The 22,917-nt window shown below is 52.2% G+C and overlaps 1 protein-coding gene across 2 annotated transcripts in view; it reads left to right on the top strand.

Moving 5' to 3' along the window:
• SMC4 (structural maintenance of chromosomes 4) overlaps positions 1-22,917 on the top strand; it is a 630,932-nt gene that overhangs the window by 346,288 nt on the left and 261,727 nt on the right. For both annotated transcript variants that reach the window (XM_078666858.1, XM_078666857.1), the window contains one exon: positions 12,371-12,523. In XM_078666858.1, coding sequence (XP_078522984.1) covers positions 12,371-12,523 — 153 coding nt within the window. The remainder of the gene's footprint in view (positions 1-12,370; positions 12,524-22,917) is intronic.

Here is a 22,917-nt window from a genome sequence, read left to right as displayed (position 1 = left end):
CGAAAAAACATGAGGTCCAAGAGGAGACACGCTTCACGACATCACTCTTCGAAGTCAAGAGTACCGACTGTGAGAGTGCCATCTTTCTTGCATTGGTATGCCCCCACTTTTTTCTGACTGCTGATGTGCTTGACTGAGTGTGCCCTGGGCTCCTGCCAACCAGGTCCCCAGGGCATGTGTTCCTTCCCTAAAACTGTGTTGAAACTGAAACCCAATTGGCATCTCTTGCCACCTGTCAGCCCCATGTAAATGGTACCCAGGGTATGGTGGCCAGAGGAGACACTTAAGGGATGCAGCACTTATTGTGCCACCCTTAGGGGCCATGTACCCTAGCACACACTGCCATTGCAGGCTGAGTGCCTAAGTACAGAACTAAACAAAGAGTCGACATGGCACACATGCCATGCCCACAAACCTACTGCCCTGGCATACATCAGTCACCCCTCTAGCTGGGTGCCCTATGCCAGTGGTGAGGGCACAGGTGTATGAGCCCTGTGCCCCTACAGTACCCAAGGTCATTCCTGGGCACTGGAAGTGCAGTGATGCCATTAAGAGTATATGGTGCTGGGAGGTCGACATTACGAACTCCACAGCACCATAATGGCTACACTGAAGACTGACAAGTTTGGTATCAAACTTCTCAGCACATTAAATCCACACTGATGCCAGTGTGGGATTTATTGAGAAATACATCACAGAGGGCATCTTAGAGATGCCCCCTGAACCCTAACCACAATCAACGTCTGGGCTGAGTAGCTGCAGAGGCTGCCACACAGCAGACCTGTTGCTGAACCCCTGGGTGGAGAGCATCCCGCTCTTCTGGGCCTGCAACAATGCACATCCTGGGCAAGGTGCTAGCTCTCCACCCCCAGGATGGGCAGGGGGAATCTTCAAAGGCATGCCGCCTCTGTGCGCTTCTCCAGACCATTTGCTGTACCCAGCAACTGGCCCCCACCAGTCCTGACCCCCACTCTTGCTGGAAGACTGGCGAGAAAACCTATGTCAGGAAGGGGGTGGGCCAGCCTGTGCCAACCCCACCCCTCAGGTGGGGGAGACTAAGTGAAGCACGACCCCGGGCTCCGGCCATCTTGAAGATGGGGAGCCCTGCCCAATCACAGCTAGGCTCCTGCCTCACTCCCACAGGAGAGGAGCAGGCTAGGGGGTGTACCCACCCCAGGACAGGGACCTATTGGTCCCTGCCCTTGCCCTACCTGTAACACCCCTAAATTCAGTATTTAGGGGCTCCCTGAACCTTCCTTCCTTAGATCCCGATAAGAAAAGATCAAGAAGACCCGGCGGGCAGCTGCTAACAGGACGACAACAACTGACTTGGCCCCAGCCCTAGTTTGGTATCAAACTTCTCAGCACATTAAATCCACAGTGATGCCAGTGGCGGATTTAATGAGAAATGCACCACAGAGGGCATCTTAGAGGTGCCCCCTGAACCCTAACCACAATCAACGTCTGGGCTGAGTGGCTGCAGAGGCTGCCACACAGCAGATCTGTTGCTGGACCCCTGGGTGGAGAGCCCCCCGCTCTTCTGGGCCTGCAACAATGCACATCCTGGGCGAGGTGCTAGGTCTCCTTCCCCAGGATGGGCAGGGGGAAGCTTTAAAAGCATGCAGCCTCTGTGCGCTTCTCCAGACCATTTGCTGTACCCAGCAACTGGCCCCCACCAGTCCTACCGGCCTGTCGATCCTGCTCCTGCCTTATTCTAGTGACTTCTGCGGACAGCAACCTTGGGACACCCAGAGGACCTGCCTGCCTTGACCCTCTTAAAGACTCGGACTCCCACCAGCAGAGGCTCTGCTGCAACAACACCCCTGGTGCCAGCCAGGAAGCTCCGGACCAGCCCACTCTGCACCCGCCGAGCCCGCCCGTGCCAGAGTGATCCAAGACCACGAGGACGTCCCCCCCGGCGACTGGGACCCGAAGTCCAGTGCCCAAAGACCCTCCTCGACGACCCCTGCAGCCTCAGGACAAAGGACTCCTCCAACCGCGACCAGCAGGTGGTAAGATTTCCCGACCTTAAAAGACACCCCTGCACCGGGTGGCCCCGGCCCCCCCAACTTCTGGGTGCCTACCTATCTTCCAAGATCCCAACTTACCCCTCGAAGTGTTGGTCGCTCCAGAAGATCCTCAGTCCCCGAGCCTGCAGCCTTTGTTCCCTTTTCAAGTTCCTCATTGAAGAACATTGAGCGCCCAATGGCACAAAAGCACCCTGCACCCAGCCGCCTAAGTGCCCCTGGCAGTGCAACCTGTACCCTAACCTACTTCCCCATTTGCCCTGAGCAAGTGACCAGGAGCCCAGCTCCCACAGCCGTGTGGCCTGCTAGCCACCCACCGCCAACCTGAGGCCCCCCTGCCCCCATTGGATAACATTGAGCCTTACTACCTCTGGACCCGGCTGCCCCTGCGCCGCTGAGGGTGAATTAACTGTACCTACTTGACCCTGGGGGACCCCTGAGTCTATGCCCAGAACACTAACTTCACCAGTCAAGTACTCACCTGGAAACCGGTAACTCACTTACCTGCCATTGGATAACATTGACTGGCTTGACAGTGTGGAGTTCTAGAAACTTAAAATATTCATATAAAATTAACCGAATTCCGAAGTACTCACCTGTGATCAGGAGAGAAGCCAGAACTGTACCTTGTAGCCGAGTACTAAACCGCAAAAGTAATCCTTACCGGGTTTACTAGTAACCTGTATTTTCTCCATAGGAATCCATTGTCTGCTTTTCTATGAAATTTCTTCTGTCTACTTTTGAAAACTCAAATTATTCTTTAAAAATCATAAGAAATACTGAAACGTAATTACTTACCTGTTTTAAGTTGAGACCCCAGTGCTGGACCTAGGAGCCCAGTACTGGATTACAAAAGTTACGAGATCGTACTTTACCTGCAACCTGATTTTCCTCCCATTGGATAACCTTGCCAGATTTCTGTTGAAAAGTTTCTAAGTGTGACCTGCAATAACTAAAACGTTTTTACTAAATTGATTTCAGCTTAGACCCCAGGGCTGAATCTAGAATCCAGTCCTGGAACTACCAAAGTAATCTACAAAGTAATCAGCTGTGTTTTTATAGGAAAACCCATTGAGCTCAATGCTAAATTGTGTTAAGAATTGTTGCCTACTGCAACCCCTATACCTATTGTGTTTACAAAGTTTATCACGTTCTTGCAAAGCATTAATCTGAGATCACTAATATTGAGAAAAGTATATTTTGATACCTGTTGGTTCTAAAAAATAAAACTATATATTTTGATATAAAAACAATTGGCCTGGAGTTCAGTCCTTGAGTGTGTGAAATCTGTTGCTGACTGAGTGTGTACAACAAATGCTTTACACTGTCCTCTGGAGCTGCCTTACTGCTTGACCAAGCTACCACTTTAGAGAGTAAGGTCACACCTGGCTTTAACCTCTTATACCTCTGGAGTTGGTGGACTCTATACACACTGTACATTATCTTGGTCCAGTATATATAGAGCCACTTTCTCAGAGTCCCCACTGGTTCTACCCTCCACTGTTGTATAGCATTTTTTAGGACCCTAGTGTTTTTTTTCCCCGATTCATGCCCTTATATAGGTATAAATCACCATATCCTTATATAGGCACAGAAATCATAACCATATTTAGACATAGCTCATGCAGTCCAAATATGGTATGGCTACTTCCACTAGTTCCGAAAATCCACGATTTCTTGGAAAACTCTGCTTCAGCAGTTAGGGACTTCCCCTTGCTTGAATATTGATGTGTCCAAGAACTCATAGAGTTTTCAAAGAACTGAGACTCTTTGACGTTATGTCCATCTTTACGTCAAACGCTGCACCTTCAAAGTATAAATATGCCCACACTTGGCCTAGCAAACACACGGTGGTTTGGAGCAGTACGACTATCTACTTGCCCGACGCATCCTCCTGCAGCAAGAGCATGAAGGAAGCCCACCCCCCAGCAGACACACTGAGAGAGACTGTCTTTTCTCTTGCGGAGAAATCCAGCTCCAGTGTTTCCAAGCTGCCCTTGCGGGGTGTTGGGAAATCGAGTCCTGAGACAGGGAGATCCCAGACCTCCTTCATTCTAAACCAAGGGACGGAGCTGATTAGACCCTAAGAGAAATCTTGGATAGATTCTTGGCAAAAAGAATACTAAACTTATGCTACACCTCACTTACTTCTTCCCTCGTACTAGACTTGGGTTAGGTACACCGGGGTAGGCATATTTTAGAAGCACCTGTTGAGTACTTTTTAGGCTTTTATTATTTATGTATGTATTTTATGGCTTAGAAACCATACCATGCTTTTACAGTATTATTTTATAATACTCTTCTTGCTGTACGCATTATACTTTACAGCCAGTATTAAGATTGTAGCAGTTCATTTCTTCTGCACGAGAAAGAAGACTGTTCAATAAATACCTTTTATTGAAAACGCCCGTCTCTTTATTTTCTCTGCACCTCTGGTGAAACGAAGCATGCACGATTGAGTCAAATATCTATCTATTGTTTCCACGACTCTGAAGATCAGTTTTATCTTAGGGAAACAAAGTTGTCACGGTCATGGGTTTGTCATAAACTAATCCCTTCTTGTGTATTTGAGAACGTTTCTAGTGACCTTTGAGCTAGCTGGCACTCACAATTAAGTTTAATATATTCAATAGAGACCTAGTAGACACCAGTCCTACGTCACATCTGTAGCATATATTATTCCACTGCGCAGAGCCTATTGGGAATATAGATACACCACTTTGGGTGGGAGAATCGGCGGGGAAAAAGTGAGGGAGAGAGGTGTGCCCCCCTCTGTCAACTCCACCCCTCAGATGGTGGCGAGGTGAAGCACAACTGAGAGTCCCTGCCATCATAAGGATGGGGGGGGCCCAACCAACCAGGGACAGGCTCCTGCTCCCCTCCCATTAGAGGGTGGCACAATAGGGGGTATACCCACCCCAGGGAAGGTACCCATTGGTCCCTGCCCTCTACCTACCGGTAACGCCCCTAAATCTAGTGTTTAGGGGGCACCCTGAATCTTGCTTCTTCAGATCCAGAAACAAGAAGAAAAGGACCGAACAGCTGTGCAGCCAGCTAACAAGAGGAAGACATCCACTGACTTGGCCTCAGCCCTACAAGCGTGTCTCCCCTCAAACCTGCTCCTGTGAAATCCCGGTGTCCTGCAGCCAGCAACCTCGAACACCCAGGAGGACCTGCCTGCATTCACTTCCAAAGACTGCTTCTCCTGTGAACACCGGATTTGTTCAACTGCAACATCTGGCAGCAGCCAGAAACCTCATAACCAGCTCACTCTGCACCTGCCGAACCCAGCCCGAGCTAGAGTAGAAAAACACCACGAGGTCACCCCGGCGATCCTGACCTGAGATCCGTCGACCCCTGACCTGCCTCCAGCGGATGCCTGCAGCCTAAATCCAGAAGGCCCCCCTTAACCGCGATCAGGGGCTGGTGAACAGATGCGGCCCCAAAAGGCACCCCTGCACCCGACGTCCCACGGCCTTGTGTGCCCAATCCAACTGTGCCTAACCAACCCTTAACTTCCCAACTTACCTCTCAAAGTGGTCGCACCCAGAAGTCTTCTCCCTGCCTGCAGTGCTTTTGCAAACCAGAGGTTCTCCATTGAAAACAGGGCGTCTGTCGTCAAAACAGCACTCTGCACCTGGCCGCCTCAGTGCCCGGGAGGGTGCACCTTTTGTGCTACTTGGTTTCCCTATTTGCCCTGACCTAAAACCTAGGAGCTTTGCTCCCACAACCCAGTGACCTGCTTGCCAGCAGCCACCAATCGGAGGTCCCCTATGCCCTATTGGATAAAATTGGGCCTCAACACTCTGCACCCGGCCGCCCTAGTGCCGCTGAAGGTGTAACGAGAGTGCATCACTGTAGGAAGGTAGATCCCTGACTATGGTTGCCCCAACTTTTTGCCTGGTGTTTTGCTGGTTTTCTGACTTAGTTGACCTGGGGCCCTGCTATTCAGGACCCCAGGCCTACTGCTCTCTCTGTAAAATGGATTCCATGTACCCTAGGTACATATCTAATTGGATACTGAGTCACCTTATCAGTCCCTGTACAGTGTACCTTAGGTACCCAGGTGTGAGAAGTTGGCCTGATGTGCAGTGCTCACTATTCTAGTGATCACTATATATCAGTCCAAACAACCCTTATTGATGATTGGTTGTAAGTCAACCTTATAGACCAGCTATCCTAGTAGCATGGATACGAGCAGTCTAAGGCTAAGACTCTAGAGGGCGTGTTAAGCCAGCTGTTTTACCATCACATTACCCCTTGAACACCCAGTGAAAGGACACCACACAAGTGTTATGAAAATAAACAATGTATTTATTAGAATCACAACAACCCTGTACTCTTTATGAGGACAGGGTGCTAAGCACACAACAAAACTCTTACGAAAATACTTTTAAGTTAGCACGTTACACAAATGCCCGAGGGGCACGAAAAACCATATACGCTAAAAGTGGAATGCGAATTACTAGCAGGTAAGTAACAGTTCTAATAGGCTTTGGAATCGCTAGGACTGGACTAGGGAATCGTTAGATTACTACTAGGAGGCCTAGGGGACTCGGGTGCAGAGTGTGCACTCTCACGCGGGATGCGGGACAAAGTCTATGGAAGCTAGAATTCACAAAGTTAGTGTTCACGGGCGAACCCGACCTGGTAGGGAGAAAACGACAGTGGATCCTGACCCTTGGATAGTGAGGCTATGCTGGGACACCGGAGTGCCGAAGTTACCTAGCCCAGGGGCTGCAGCTGCATAGGTCTGAAAAGACGTCGGGGATCTCGTTGCCGGACCAGGAGCCTGGAAGGAAGAAGTTGCTGGCAGGCGACCAGTGAAGAAAAGTTCGATGGATCCAAGCCTGGATCAAGGAAGAAGAAAACCTGAAAGCAGAGGGGACCAAGTTCTTGAATCACTAGCCAGTGATTAAGTGGGCACCAGGATGGCACCGGGCGAAGTCACCGCAGTCAGGTGAGTGGGCGCTGCTGGGCTCTGCAGTGTCTCGGACCAGGAGGCGTTGTCGGCGACCAGGATGGAGGTGCGAGCTGTCCCACGAAGGATGAAGTCGTCGGCGTCGAAGTTACCCAGGATTGGGCAACAAGCCTTGGCTAATTCAAGCCCACGCGGTGGACTCAAAATGGCGTCTTGAGTGGACCAGGAGGGTCCGGGGTGCTCCTCTTCTGGAAGGGCGCAAGGGCCAGTCTGGAGCAACCAGACCAGCAGCAGAAATGTCGTCGGGCGTCGTCAGGAAGGCCACAAGCCAACGGGCTAGTAGCCAAACAACGCGGTGAGCAGCGGAAAGCAGAAGGGCCCCACGCAGATCGTGGAGATGCTGGGGGGCTGCACTTCGGAGCTGGAGCTGCTCAGAGTCGGGGCTTCTCGGACCCCAAAGCACTCACCAGTAGATTACTCGGCGGGCTTGCTGGAAAGAAGTCGTGCAGTCTTGCAGATGGCCGGTCCCTTGAGGTCTCGTCGCACCCACGGTTCTCAGCTGGGCTGTAGAGGTGGGTAGAGGTCAGAGGTGCCAGGGAAGCCGGTTCTCGTCGAGCTGGGCAGTCGGATTCCGGAGGAAGGACTTACAGCAGACCGCAGTGTTCTTAGATGGTGCCTGCGGATGCAGGGTGACTACTCCTTAGTCACAAGGGAGAAATCTTAGGAAGAAGTCTTGAGTTCCTTTCGCAGAAAGTAGTTTCAGGATTCAAAGATGATCTGATTTGGAAGGGGGCCAGTCTCTACCTTTATCCTGTAAAAAGGGGCTGGCACGCGACTAAGTCCTGCCCTATGGGTGGGACTAGGAGGGGGGTGGTTACAACCACTTCCTTGGCGGGCTTTTCCCCAGCACAGGGTCTGGAGTGACCCTGGAACTGGTTCAAGCCGGCCTATGCACAGTGAGCACCGGGGTGCCACTTGCAGTCACCTTCCTCTAAAGCCCTGCCTACCTACAATACACAAAACCCTGTCTGGGACGGTGCTGGCACCGCCCCTGGCAGGAAACCCTTTGTCCTTATCTCCTGCTCTGGGAGGACTCCCAGCAGCAGGAGGGCAGACTTGTGTCTCGGTGGCAGCATCCATTTTGTGGATGCTAAGGCTCTGTCTGACTTTAACCGGGGTTAGGGGTTACATACATGTCGTGTCCCTCTAGAAGGGTGGAATGCTAACCCCGTCGCCAGAATTGGCGAGGGGTTAGTATTCCAATTCGTATGACACCTTACTCGACATGTTTTGATAAAGCGATACCAGAGTTGGCACATAACCGCGAGGATTATAATGCACTTAAGAGTATATGGTATGCGATATCATGGAAACGGCTAAGGGATGGATCCCGAAAGCCGCAGACAGGCTCAGCTCATGCCAGAGCACCATCTCACACGATTCCAAGCACTCTGCCTTCAGGATTGTTAAGGCCTGCCATAGGAGTGACTGATAGGAGATCTGTGTGTCCATTTTTAGGGTTAGATATAGGTATACTATATCTAAAGCAAAGGGTGATTACACCACCTTGCCCCAGCTGTCAAGCAGCCAGTTGTGTCAGATTTGGATGGCCAGCCAGGGGTGGCATAATACATGCTGCAGCCCCTGGTAGGCCCTGGGTACACCTATGCCCTGGGTACCTAAGGTACACTGTACAGGGACTGATAAGGTGGCTCAGTATCCAATTTAGATATGTACCTAAGGTACATGGAATCCATTTTACAGAGAGAGCAGTGGGCCTGAGGTCCTGAATAGCAGGGCCTCGGGTCAACTAAGTCAGAAAACCAGCAAAACACCAGGCAAAAAGTTGGGGGCAACCATAGTCAGGGATCAACCTTCCTACACCAGGGCATAGGTGTAACCAGGGCCTACCAGGGGCTGCAGCATGTATTATGCCACCCCTGGCTGGCCATCCAGATCTGACACAACTGGCTGCACGACAGCTGGGGCAAGGTGGTGTAATCACCCTTTGCTTTAGATATAGTATACCTATATCTAACCCTAAAATGGACACACAGATCTCCTATCAGTCACTCCTATGGCAGGCCTTAACAATCCTGAAGGCAGAGTGCTTGGAATCGTGTGAGATAGTGCTCTGGCATGAGCTGAGCCTGTCTGCGGCTTTCGGGATCTATCCCTTAGCCGTTTCCATGATATCGCATACCATATACTCTTAAGTGCATTATAATCCTCGCGGTTATGTGCCAACTCTGGTATCGCTTTATCAAAACATGTCGAGTAAGGTGTCATACGAATTGGAATACTAACCCCTCGCCAATTCTGGCGACGGGGTTAGCATTCCACCCTTCTAGAGGGACACGACATGTATGTAACCTGTAACCCCGGTTAAAGTCAGACAGAGCCTTAGCTCCACAAAATGGATGCTGCCACCGAGACACAAGTCTGCCCTCCTGCTGCTGGGAGTCCTCCCAGCCCAGGAGGCAAGGACAAAGGGTTTCCTGCCAGGGGCGGTGCCAGCACCGTCCCAGACAGGATTTTGTGTATTCTAGGTAGGCAGGGCTTTAGAGGAAGGTGACTGCAAGTGGCACCCCGGTGCTCACTGTGCATAGGCCGGCTGAAACCAGTTCCAGGGGCACTCCAGCCCCTGGCCTGGGGAAAGCCCGCCAAAGGAGAGGGGTGTAACCACCCCCCTCCTAGTCCCACCCATAGGGCAGGACTTAGTCGCGTGCCAGCCCCCTTTTTCAGGATAAAGGTAGGAACTGGCCCCCTTCCAAATCAGATCATCTTTGGAATCAAGACACAACTTTCTACGAAAGGACATCAAGATTTCTTCTTCAAGATTCTCCCTTGTGACTAAGGAGTAGTCACCCTGCATCCGCAGGCACCATCCGAAGAACACTGCGGTCTGCTGTAAGTCCTTCCTCCGGAATCCGACTGCCCAGCTCGACAAGACCCGGCTTCCCTGGCACCTCCGACCTCTACTCACCTCTACAGCCAAGCTGAGAACCGTGAGTGCGACGAGACCTCAAGGGACCGACTATTGCCAAGACTGCACGACTTCTGCACAGCAAGCCCGCCGAGTAATCTCCTGGCGAGTGCTTTGGGGTCCGAGAAGCCCCGACCCTGAGCAGCTCCAGCACCGAAGATCAGCCCCCCAGCATCTCCACGATCGGCGTGGGGCCCTTCTGCTTTTTGCTGCTCACCGCGTTGTTTGGCTACTAGCCCGCTGGCTTGTGGCCTTCTGAACGACGCCCGACGACATCACTGCTGCTGGTCTGGTTGCTCCAGACTGGCTCTTGCTCCCTTCCAGAAGAGGAGCACCCCGGACCCTCCTGGTCCACCCAAGACGCCATTTTGAGTCCACCGCGTGGGCTTGAATTAGCCAAGGCTTTGTTGCCCAATCCTGGGTTCTTCGACGCCGACAGCTTCATCCATCGTGGGACAGCGCGCCTCTCCACCCTGGTCGCCGACAACGCCTCCTGGTCCGTGAGATCTGCAGAGTACAGCGTCGCCCACTCACCTAGTCGAGGTGACAACCATCCAGTGCCCTCCTGGTGCCCACTGACTACTGGCTAGTAGTCACGAACTTGGTCCCCTCTGCTTTCAGGTGTCATCCATCTTCAAGATCCAGGCTTGGATCAACTCGAACTCTTTTCACTGGTCGCCTGCCAGCATCTTTCTTCCAGGCTCCTGGTTCGTCTACGAGGATTCCCGACGTCTTTTGAGACCTATGCAGCTGCAGCCCCTGGGCTAGGTAACTTCGGCATTTCGGTGCCCCAGCATAGCCTCACTATCCAAGGGTCAGGATCCACTGTCGTTTTCTCCCTACCAGGTCGGGTTCGCCCGTGAACACTAACTTTCACTTTACTAGCTATCATAGACTTTGTCCCGCATCCCGCGTGAGAGTTCACACTCTGCACCCGAGTCCCCTGGGTCTCCTAGAAGTAATCTAACGATTCTATAGTCAAGTCCTAGCGATTCCAAAGCCTATTAGTACTGTACTTACCTGCTAGTGATTTCGCATTCCACTTTTAGAGTATATGGTTTTTCGTGCCCCTCGGGCATTTGTAAATACTGTGCGAACTTAAGTATTTTCGTAAGAGTTCTGTTGTGTGCCTAGCACCCTGTCCTCATAAAGAGTACAGGGCTGTTGTGATTCTAATAAATACACTGTTTATTTTCATAACACTTGTGTGGTGTCCTTTCACTGGGTGTTCAAGGGGTAATGTGATGGTAAAACAGCTGGCTTAACACGCCCTCTAGAGTCTTAGCCTTAGACTGCTCGTATCCATGCTACTAGGATAGCTGGTCTATAAGGTTGACTTACAACCAATCATCAATAAGGGTTGTTTGGACTGATATATAGTGATCACTAGAATAGTGAGCACTGCACATCAGGCCAACTTCTCACAATCACTGACCCTGGGGCACCCCCGAGTCTAACCCCAGAACCGTAACTCCCACAGTCGATAACTTAACTGTGAACCGATAACCTGTTTTTCCTCCATAGGCTAACATTGACAATTTTCTTCCAAAAAGTTTCAAAGTGTGGAGTTTTGAAATCTAAAAATATTCTTTAAAAATCGCCAGAGTAACCAAAACGTATTTACTTACCTGTTTGCAGGAAATGTCCCAGTGCTGAATCTAGGTATCCAGCACTGAGCAAAAGTAACGAAAAAAGAAACTTACCTGTAATTTATTGTAAAAGCCTATTCATTTCAATGTACTGTTTGCTAAGTATTGCAACCTACTGCATCCCCTCCCCTGTAAAACAAAAAAAGTACAATTCCTATTGCATTTTCAAACTGTTCTATAATCAGCAACTAATTACTGTAAAGTTTTTAATGCTTTCCTGTGCCAGGCTTAGTTGGTTCTAAAAATAAAACAGTATATTCTTTATACAAAAACAATTGGTCTGGAGTTCAGTCCTTGAGTGTATGAATTCATTCGAGGACTGTGTACATCAAATGCTTAACACTGTCCTCTGATTATGCCTTACTGCTTGACCACTCTACCACTGGTATCACCTGCACTCTATACCTCATTTTGGTGTAGTATACATAGAGCCACTTTCCTGCAGGTGTCTGTGTCAAAACCATGTGACCACACAAGATTCTACCTTGTGTATTTGGCTAACTGGATTGAAATGTTATCCATCTGTTGTCTTGGCTGCAGTCCTAAGGTACTCGAAACTCTCACATTTCACTTTTTTCTCTATGAAAAATACTTTGTCTTGGATCAGCCGTCTGACAGCATGAATGATCATTCCTCGCAAAGTGGTAAGGTTGCGAGTCCTGCTAGAAACAACTTGTATCAGATACTGCAGTCATGATCTTCCGGTTGGGGGGAAAAAATACCAGTTTATAAATGTTTTTTCAAACCATAAAGTTTATAATCTAAATAGCTTTATCTATATGTTTAGTTGAACAAAATGGAATCACAACTCCAGAAAGACACAGCGCAAGCTACTCATTGTCAGGAGGAGAAAGTACAGCTTGAAGAAGCAGTTTCAAGATTACGTCTTAGTGTTAGAGAGATGAAGAATACGTTTGAGAAGTATTCGGCCAGCATTAAGGTTTGTTAAGTTTTGTTACAAATTGTATCTTTCCCACTGGTATATGCTGTAATATTTGGTGGATTTGTTTGTTATTGCATGTTTGGCACATAGAATACAAAAGCCTCCCCACTTAATCTTACTTTCTTCATTTTGCTTCTTTATTTTCATTTATCTTTGCTGTGTCAGATGCCCATATACTGATCAGGGCTCGCTAGAAATATTCATTACCCAAATCAACAGGCTTAGTTGGCAATGAGGAGTCGAACATGAGCACACAGTTTGCAATAGCAAAGGCTCAAGTTATTGTAACCAGCTTGCTCATATGCATCTGAAACAGTCTGTTTTCCAGTATTGTGGTATCTTTCATAGATTTGTATGCCTGAATCAATGCCCGTTGTCGTGATGGGAGTCCCACTGTAAACTAATCAAGCACTGTGTGAGAAGTTAGCCTGGCATATGATGTCCACTTGTTCTAGTGGGCACCTTGCACCAGTCTAATCAACCCTTATTGATGGTGGTTGTAAAGTCAACCTTATAGAAAGCTGTCCTAGTGGTAGCATGGACCAGCAGTCAATAAGCTAAGACTTCAGAGAGCATGTGAAGCCAGTTGTTTTACCAATTATCCCTTGAATACCAAATGAAAGGACACCACACAAGGTATATATCAAATATATATGTATTTATTCTAAACACAACCCCTCTGCACTCTTTAGGAGGTCAGAGGTAAAAGTACATCACAAGTTACTCAATTAGCATACGATAAGTTGCACATATACAGTAATGCCATAGGGGCCTCACAAACCATATTCTAAGAAAGTGGTATAAGAACCACGTCTGAAATAGAGAGTAGGCCTAGGGAACAGCTGGGGCTACACTAAACAACCAAAGTTAGGAAGTAGGAGGCCCACGGGAGACGCGTGCAGTGTCTAAACAATCGCGAGTTACCATTGACTTATAATGGGGAAACAAAGAAGTTGCTGTTTAAGGACACTTCTGGATGGGCTACGACAAACCCCCTTTAGACTAGGACACTTCGAGAGTCAAGACACACGGAAGCACCGGAGTACTCGTGTTACCTCACCTAGGGAAGCCGGGTGCATAGGTGCCTTTTGGTGTCTGGTTTTGTCGTCGTTTTCTATGGAGATCTGCAAAGAAGTGCTGCAGGCGACCAGAGGAAAAGTGTCCGGGTGGATCGAAGATCTGAAGAACCTGAAAGCAGAGGGGACAGAGTCTGGGTCACTAGCCAGTGACCAGGAAGGTACCAGGCGATGATCTCAGGTGAAGGTGAGCTTGTCTCTTCAGCCACGAGGTCCAGGAGACATCGATTATGACCAGGCGCTGGATTCGATCTGTCTCACGAACGATCTAGTTGAGTGCGGTGTCGGTATCCAGATTGGACCCAACAAGCCTTGGCAACCGCAGCCCACACAGGATGTCGAGATTGTCTCTGTTGCAGACCAGCAAGGTCTGTGGCGCTTCTCCTTTCGAGGGAAGCTGAAGCAACCAGGAAAGCAAGTTTGTTTCTAGAAAAGATCTTCAGGGGGCTCACTAGCCAACGGGCATTAAACCGGGAAACCGCGTCGAGCTGAAATGCAAGAGCAGGCCACACGCGGCACTTGTGGAGGGCTGAGGTTCGGTGCAAATGGTGCTGGGGCTTTTCGTGCCCCAATGCACAACTGCAACGGTACCTCGGGAGTCGAGCAGTTAGCAAATTGCACGATGTCCAGGGTGTCCGGTCCCACTTCTCTCGTGTTCGCCATGGGTCTCAGCTTTGCTGTGGATGTGGGTCGGAGTTAGGGAAGTCTGGAAGTCCAGTTCCTGTGTCGCAGATTCTTTGGGATCCAGCGGGAGCCTTGAAAATGCAGTCCGGCAAAGTTGCTAATGGTGCCTGTTTGCACAGGGTGGTCACTCCTTGACCACAAGGGAGATGTCTTCCGTCTTCTAGTCAGAATAGAATGTCGAAGGTCCAAGAGTTCTGTATCAAAGTTTCGTTCCAGGATAATCTGACGTCCTGGGGACACCGCTCCTATACTTATACTAAGGATGGGAGCTGGACTACCTGACTAGGTTCCTCCTATGGGTGGACCCAAGAAGGGGGTGGTTACACCCCTTTCCCTTTGTCCAGTTTCGCGCCAGAGCTGGGCTGGAGTGCCCCAGCAACTGGTTTGAAGCGGGCTATGCATGGAGCACCTTGTGTGCCCCAGGCAGTGTCTAGATGCATTCACTGAATGCTGCCCTCCCTGCCCCAACACAAAACCCCTGTCTGGGGAGGTGCTGGCACCTCCCTGGACAGGAAACCTATTGTCCAGGCCGCCCTTGCTGGAGTTTCCCCCAGCAACAGGAGGTCAGACTCGTGTCTGTGGCAGCAGCATCCATTTTGTGATGCTGAGGCTCTGTTTAACTTTAACCGGGTAAAGCAGTAACATTCATGTCTTTTGCCTCTAGAAGGGTGGAATGCTACCCCTGCCGCCAGAATTGGCGGGGGTAGTATTCCAAAGTGTTTGCCACCTTACATAACATGTTTTGATATAGCCAATCCAAAGTTAGCATTAACCGCGAGGATTATAATGCACTTAAGAGTATATGGTATGGCTATATCATAGAACAGCTATAAGGAGATGGTTCCAAAAGCTGCAGAGGGGTTCAGCTCATGCTAGGGCACCCTCTCACATAAAACCAAGCACTCTGCCTCCAGGATTGTCGAGGCCTACCATAGGAGTGACTTATAGTTGTATGTGTCTATATATCAAGGTAGATATAGGTATACTATATCTAAGTAAGGGGTAATTACACCACCTTACCCAGGCTGTGTGAACAGATCTGTGGTGTCCGTTTGAAAGGCAAACCAGGGGTGGCACAATACATGCTGCAGCCCCTGGTTGGCCTAGGGTGCACCTATGCCCTGGGTAACTATGGTACATTATACAGGGGCTCACAAGGGTGACCCAGTAACCAATCTGGTATGTACCTAAAGTACATGGAGTCCATTTTATAGAGAAAGCAGATAGTCTGGGGCCCTGAATAGCAGGGTCCCAGGCCAACTAAGTAAAAAAACAGGAAAACACCAGGAAAAAAGTTGGGGGTAACCATATAGTTAGATTCCACCTTCCTACACAGTTCTTAAAAAGCTTCATAGGCTATAAGGGCTTTAAGCCATGTCAATAGTAGCCTATCTTTGTCCTTTATATAAAAAAAAGAACTTCATGTTGGAACTCGCCCAATCAGTTGCCAGCTCACTTTAAAACACTCTCAGCAGAGGCAGGTTCTCTCAGATTTTCACCGCACGCCGTGTGGAAGGGAGTCTCCCTGAGTGCTACTGAGTTTGTCCCTTAAACTTTCACACATTTTTGCATCATGTTTGACAAAGGTCTTTTTCCCCCCATGTAAGACCTGTGGCAAGAGAAGAGTCCACGAGGATGATCCACATAAGGAGTGTTTACTGCCTTTACCCAAGGCATGAGGTGAGAATGCAAAATCAGCAGCACCTTTTCAACTGAAACCCTCAAGAACAGAGTGAAGGCTTTCACTGTGGCTTCAGACTCCTTCCGAAGAGGGGAAAGAGATCCTTCACGTTGTCTAAGAGGACCAGATCTAAAGACAGTTCCTCAGGTGAAGGTAGGAAACCTCATAAGCCTTCCCAGGATTGTATGACTTATAAAAAGACAAGGGAGCTAAACATTCCTTGGAGCCGTTATTTTCTGCACCCTCTAGAAGGAGCCTCTTCACATGCTGTGGGTCGAAAATCTCTTTTAAAAAATGGTCAACGACATTCCCTTACTAATCGACGACAATGAGCGTTACATCAACACTGTCAACGGCAACAATGGCAATCCAGGCTCCGATACCGTGTACGAGAGTCTCCAGTAGCCCGACTAGGACTGTATCTTCGTCTGAGACCGCTCCCTCGTCGACCAAGATAGTCTGCGAAGATCCCAATGATGACACTGTCTACAATGGAATTATCTTTTCCTGTTATATCTGCACTGTCAACTAGGGTTTTTTTTTAATTTCTTTATTAGGTTTTCACTATCTCGGCAGCGCTCATGTGAAACAGGTATACATTTCGTCCACCTCAGCCGAGGTGGGGACCAACACAGTTCAAATATATGTTAGCAATAATGTCTACGTTCACATCCGTGGAGCGTCCACTATCTTCTATAGCAACTTTTGGTGTGTGTCTGTATACACAATCAAACCCCCGCCCCCCCCCCCCCCATCCCCATCCTGGTCCATGTAACTTGATGTCCATGCATCTCAATAATGATACTGGCAAATTCTGAGTTTCGCACCCCTATCATTGCCCCCACCTCCCCTCTACAGCGGGCGACTCAACAGAGCTGTCCATGTTGACCTGGGAGGCCTGTCCCGCTATCTCCTGCATCATCGCTCCCCATGCCATTAACACCTCGGGCAGTTTGGCATCCCTCCTGGTGCATCGCATATGCCCCTCCTCTGCTAGGGCCCATTTCGTAGATCCGTCCTATATTTTGCCAGAAGCGGTCCCCGTCAACAAGGGTTACCAGAGTGAACAAGACTTTCCTACGACCTTCCATGCAGGAATTCAGTAAGGTTTTGCCTTTACTCCATCACATCTGCTGGCGGACTATGTGGAAGGTGATGACGATAATGGTCGTTATGGAGTTGCTCACCGTCCATCTGAGCTCCACGTAAATGTGAGGATGAGGATGATAATGACTACAATGACTAATTGCAATACTACCAGCAGGGATATATGGCTCCACATCTGAAAGAAACAGGTTAGTATTAGATTCCTTACCTTAGAATATCCCCAGGCGTCAGTCTGGATCCGGAAACTTTTGCGTAGCAGTACCCCTGCGCGTCGTCTGCAGGCGTCCCCTGCGGCTCCGCGTCCGTGTCGTGCGCCGTGATGACGTCGCCGGAGTATATAGACGCCGCCTCCGCGCGCTGACGTCAGTTCTTCTTTTTTCCGCGCCAGTTAGTGCAGATCCGAAGAGCAGTACTCCGGTCTTTTGACCTACGTTTTTCGATTAACTTTCTAACTCTAAGGTGCCGATAGGATGCCCGGGTTTAAGAATTGTGACGGGTGTGACCGCACGATGTCGGTCACGGACCACCACCGACTCTGCCTCCGGTGCCTGGGCGCGGACCACGACATGGAGTCCTGCGTCGACTGCCGGGCCTTGACGAGTAAGGCTAGACTGGAGCGGTCCCGCAAGCTACTCGAGCTCCGGGTGTCGGCCCCGCGTCGGGAGCGGTCCCGGTCCGGCCGGAGGTAGAGGGAGCGGTCGCGGAGCCACCACGAGCGCTCTGGAAGTCGTCACCATTCCTCTGGTTCCTCAGGTAAGAGGCACAAGAAGTCGGGGCGTCGTCATCGTACCCCCCCCCCCATCCCCGCGCCCCCCCCCCCCCCGACGCTCGCGGGATGCGGCCGGGGGTTCGGGTGGCCCCACCCCTGCGGCTCCGCGTGGGTCGCCGGCGCTGCCTGCTCCATACCCGACGGTCCCTGGGCAAGGCGCGTCACGCGAGGAGATTGAGGAGTTCCTCATGGCCATGAGGGCGCTGTCTCCGACGGGGCCTACGGCGCCTGCGGGCCCGGTGGTCCCGTCCGGGGGCCCGAGCGGTTCGGGTGCTCCTGCCCCGACGCCGTCAGGTGCTCCGGCGCCGCCGGAGCACCCTCTGTCACGCGAGTGTCAGTACGACGTGGACTGGACAGGTGACTTGGGTGATGCCAGTGGTCTGGACGATTCTCCTAACCCTGGTTTTGTCTCGCCTCCTACTGTGGCCTCGGAGGCTGGGGCTGCTTATTCAGTGGTGTTGATGAGGGCTGCCAAGGCCTTACACCTTGAGCTCCCCGTCGCGGTCGTGAGGCCTAACATCCTCACTGAGGTCTTCAAACCGCAGTCATGCCCACAGTAGCCTCTGCTGCCGTTCAACGAAGCCTTGACAGACGTTCTTTTGGGCACGTGGTCCAGGCCCGCTTCAGGTTCGCCTGTTGATAGGAACGTGGCCAGACGCCACCGTCCGTGTCCGGATGACCCCAAGTTCCTGTCCACCCACCCCACCCCTGAGAGTCTGGTGATCCAGGCCTCGACTTCCCAAACCGCATTCCCGTCGGCCCCGCCCGACCGGGAATCTAAGAGGTACGACCAGTATGGGAAGAAGGTCTTCTCGTCCCTGAGTCTGGGACTGCGGTCTTGCAACACCGCATGCCTCTTGGGCCGCTACACCCACTCTCTGTGGGATACGGTCGCGGAGTGTCTGCCACAATGCCCGCAGGAGGTACGGGCAAAGCTTGGTCAGGCTATGATTGAAGGCCGGGACGCATCACGATATTCCATCAGGTGTGGTCTCGATACGACCGACTCGCTAGGCAGAGCGATGTCCACGACGGTGGCGATTCGTCGCCACGCCTGGCTGAGATCCGCCAACTTTTCGCCAGATGTCCAAAATACTTTGATGGACATGCCGTTCGATGGCAGTCGCCTGTTTGGCGACAAAGCGGACCACGCGCTGGAGCGCTTCAAGGACTCCAGGGTCACGGCCAAGTCCTTGGGTCTCTCGACCCAGCGCCAGCAAACGGGTTCGTTTCGCTCCTTTCGTGGCCACGGAAGGGGTGGTCCCACACGTGCTGCCAGCCACGCACCGCAAAACACTTCTCAACGCGGTGGCGGCCGTGGCTTCCGCCGTGGAGGCGGTCGGGGACAACGGCGAGGTCAGACCACACCTCCCCCCGCAGCATCAGCCTCCAAATCCTCCTAGTCCGAGCTTTCAGGCCCATGTGACGCCAGTGGGTGGCAAGGTTCGCCATCACCACTCCCGCTGGCGCACCATCACATCGGACAGGTGGGTGCTGCAGCTCGTCCGAAGGGGCTACTCCCTCCCCTTCGAGAGCACTCCTCCAGCCATGCCACCGCAGAACCACCGTGTGTCGGGGGACCACTTGACACTTCTGCAGGAGGAAGTTGCGGCCCTCTTGGCCAAGGGGGCCATCGAGCGCGTTCCTGGGCCAGAAGTAGGGTGTGGTTGCTATTCCCACTACTTTCTGGTGCCCAAGAAGGACAAGGGGGGCCTACGTCCTATCTTGGATCTACGGAACGTCAACGGCTTCTTCCGGAAGGAGAAGTTCTGTAGTAGGGGATCTCTGTGTATAGTCATAATCTAGTGAATAGTCCCGCCCATGTGCGTGGACCCCGGCAATCAAAAATAATCTCTTAAGTTGTCAAAAAATTGCAGAACTGCAAAGACACTTAAGAGAAAATTTAAAGACAAATAATGCAGCCTATATCCACAGGCTACACTGTCCAGTACTTCAACTAGAAATTCCACCAAAAATCCACAAACAGCAAAGCCTGTCCAGATTTCCCTTGCTTTTACTGCAAAACCCCTCAGAAATGATAGAGAGGAAGGCCTGGACAGACAAGCCCCATAGGCTGCCATTATGTGGCTTAAACAGGATACTGTGCCTTTAAGGAAACCTTCTAGAACCTTCTCCCAGTATCCCAGAATGCATAGCAGGTCCCACTGACTTCAGTTCTTTTTTCCGGCTCCTGCTTACAGGACCCTGGCATTGAGCTCTCCCTTGTTTCAAGGGGTTATTGCATGTTTTGGCACTTTTTGTATTCTAAAAGTGTTGCAGTTACTTTCTTGGCTTTCTCTTCTCTTCTGTGTGCTGCTTCAGGTGTTTTAGGGCTCTAAAATGCCTGGACTCTTTGTGAAGTGTCCAGCATGCGAGAGGAAGAAGGCCAGAGGTGATCCCCATGATGTCTGCATCGTCTGCCTCCCTGAAGATCATGTCCCTGAGGAGTGTGTCATCTGCCAGCAGTTTACAACTCGCACTCTGAAGGAAAGGGCGAAGATCAGGCTGTCTGGCCTTGAGGAGAGGCGCCTGCAGGCTGCAGGTGGGTCTGGGCAGTCGGGGAAGGTTCCCTCTGCCTCTGCTGAGGCCTCTGGGGGGCTCCCCAGAGGCAGGAAGCCCAGCAAGCGATCCCGGTCTCCGTCGACGTCGATAGCTTCGACGACGACGTCGAGAGGGATGACGGCGGTGTGCTCCCCTTCTCCCCGGGGCTCCGGGTCGAGACATCGGGACGACTCGACGTCGAAGCCACCGCTGTCGAAGCCACCGTCGACGTCGTCTTCGTCGACGTCGAGGGCTTCATACCGACGTCGTGGACATCGGCGCTCGCCGTCGAGGCGACACCGCCGGTCGACGTCGAGGGGATCCTCGACGTCGAGAACATCCAGACGGCGACGCTCCTCGTCGAGGAAGGACCGTTCGACGTCGAGGAGACGTGCGACGTCGAGAAGAGAGAGGTCGACGTCGAGAAGAAAGAGGTCGGCGTCGAGAAGGAAGAGGTCGACGTCGAGGGGTCGGCGCTCGACGTCGAGGGATCGGCGTTCGACGCCGAGGAGGAAGAGGTCGACGTCGCGGAGGCGGCGTTCGACGCCGGAGTCAAGGAAACGCCCTTCGACGCCGGAAAAGCGACGCTCGACGTCGAGCAGACGGAGGTCGACGTCTAGGAGTCGGTCAGGCTCTCCAAAGCGTCGCAAGAGGGATTCTAGTCCCAGGAGTCACACTGCTTCCAGCGGGGGACGCAAGAGGAAGCGGTCGCCGGCTGAAGGGGCGGGCTCTCAGCCCTCTTCGCCTAAAGGATCACAGGGCACGGTGTACTCTGCGGTGTACACTCCTTCTCGGCCTCGGTCGACGCATACACCTGTTCCGAAGGCGGTCACTCCTCCTCCTCCTCTGCCTCAAGAGGATCCGCCGACGCTGCCTCCACTTCCAGCGGACGACCCGCCGCCACCGGTCCCTCCGCGTGGGCCGGCACCGCAGCCGGAGGTCCCTCCTCCGAGGTCCACTTCGCTGCCGTTTTTGCCTGTACCTCCTAAGGGGACCCCTAAACCTGCGCCCAAGGAGGCTCCGAGGAAGACTCCACCACGGAAACCGGTGGGGAGGCCACGGACTGGCAGGTCTCGCTCTCGCTCTCGCTCTCGCTCTCGCTCTGGGAGACGGGACAGGTCGCGACACAGATCGTCCTCGCGGTCGAGACGCCGCCATAGGAGGCGCGAGTCTCGCTCCCGCACGGGATCCTCTGGCTCCAGGGATCGTTCTCCTACCCTGTCGGGATCACCGGATACGAGGGTGTCCCCAATTGATGACCTGGTGGCGTTCCAGGATGTCCTCTTGAGGGGCGCTGCGAAGCTGGGCATACCCCTGACAGTGCCCACGCCGAAGACGTCCGTGATCTTTGAGACGTTGCACCAAAAACACTCGTCTCGCCCTCTCCTTCCTCTGGTACCGGGCCTGGAGGAACCAGCTATGGACCTTTTCCTCACCCCAGCGGTGACAAAGGCGGCACCATCTAGGTTGCTGAGGAAGTACCGGGCCCCGGATTCGGATCCGGCTTTTCTGAGAGCGGAACCACCTCCGGACTCCGTCATTGTGACGGCGGCACGCAAACAACATGCCTCCGCTCCGTCATCCACGGTTCCCCCGGATAAGGAGTCCAGGTGGATGGATTCGGCAGGGAGAAAGGTCTGTGGAACTGCCGCCACCTCCATGAAGGCTGCGAGTGCCACGGCGCTGCTGGGTCGGTACGCCCGCGCCCTCTGGGACTCCCTTGAGCGTTTTGCGGAGCACTTGCCTCGTGAACAGCGTGAGGATTTTCAGGAAGTGCTGAGTGAAGGGATGCTGGTGGCCAACCAGATCATCAGTGCGGCAGCGGACTCTTCCCTATTGGCTGCTCATGGGTTTTGCCATGGGGTCAATCAGAGGCGCCACGCCTGGCTCCGTCTTACGTCCCTGAAACCGGACGCACAGCAGAGGGTGGCCAACCTGCCGTTCTCCGGCAAGTCTCTTTTTGGACAGCATGCGGACGACGAGATGGCCCGCATGAAGGCGGAGGCCGAGACGCTCACGGCGGTGGGCCTCGAGAAGCCTAAGGAGACGAAGAAGCCGTACTGCTCGTTCCAACGGCGGTCCGGTGGACAAGGCCGGGGACGGGGCCAGGCTTCGGGACATTCGCAACAGCAACAACAGTTCCGTAAGCCGTTCCAGAAACGCCAGAGGGGCAGGGGAGGCCAGCAGTCTGCTCCAACGCCCAAGGGCCAGGCTGGGTCTAGGCCCTAGGAACTTACTTCCCCCCGGATCCGTTACCCACTCCGGTAGGGGGAAGCATCCAATTTTTTCCGGCAGAGTGGAGAAAATTACTCAGGACAAGTGGGTGCTGAATATTGTTTGCAATGGATACAGTCTTCGGTTCACCAGCCCGCCTCTGTCGATTCCTCCGGTCAGCTCGCGGTTTCAGCTGCTCGAGCTCCAGGTGGAGGCCGATACCCTGTTAAGGAAAAGGGCGATAGAAGACGTGCCTCTGTCCCAGAGGGGAAGAGGCCTGTACTCCCGGTTCTTCCTGGTTCGCAAGAAGGACAAGAAC

The sequence above is a fragment of the Lissotriton helveticus genome, chromosome 11 (genome assembly GCF_964261635.1).
Source record: "Lissotriton helveticus chromosome 11, aLisHel1.1, whole genome shotgun sequence".
Lineage (NCBI taxonomy): Eukaryota > Metazoa > Chordata > Amphibia > Caudata > Salamandridae > Lissotriton > Lissotriton helveticus.
The sequence above is the reverse complement of the archived record's forward strand: the minus strand, read 5'-3'. Positions and strand labels throughout refer to the sequence as shown.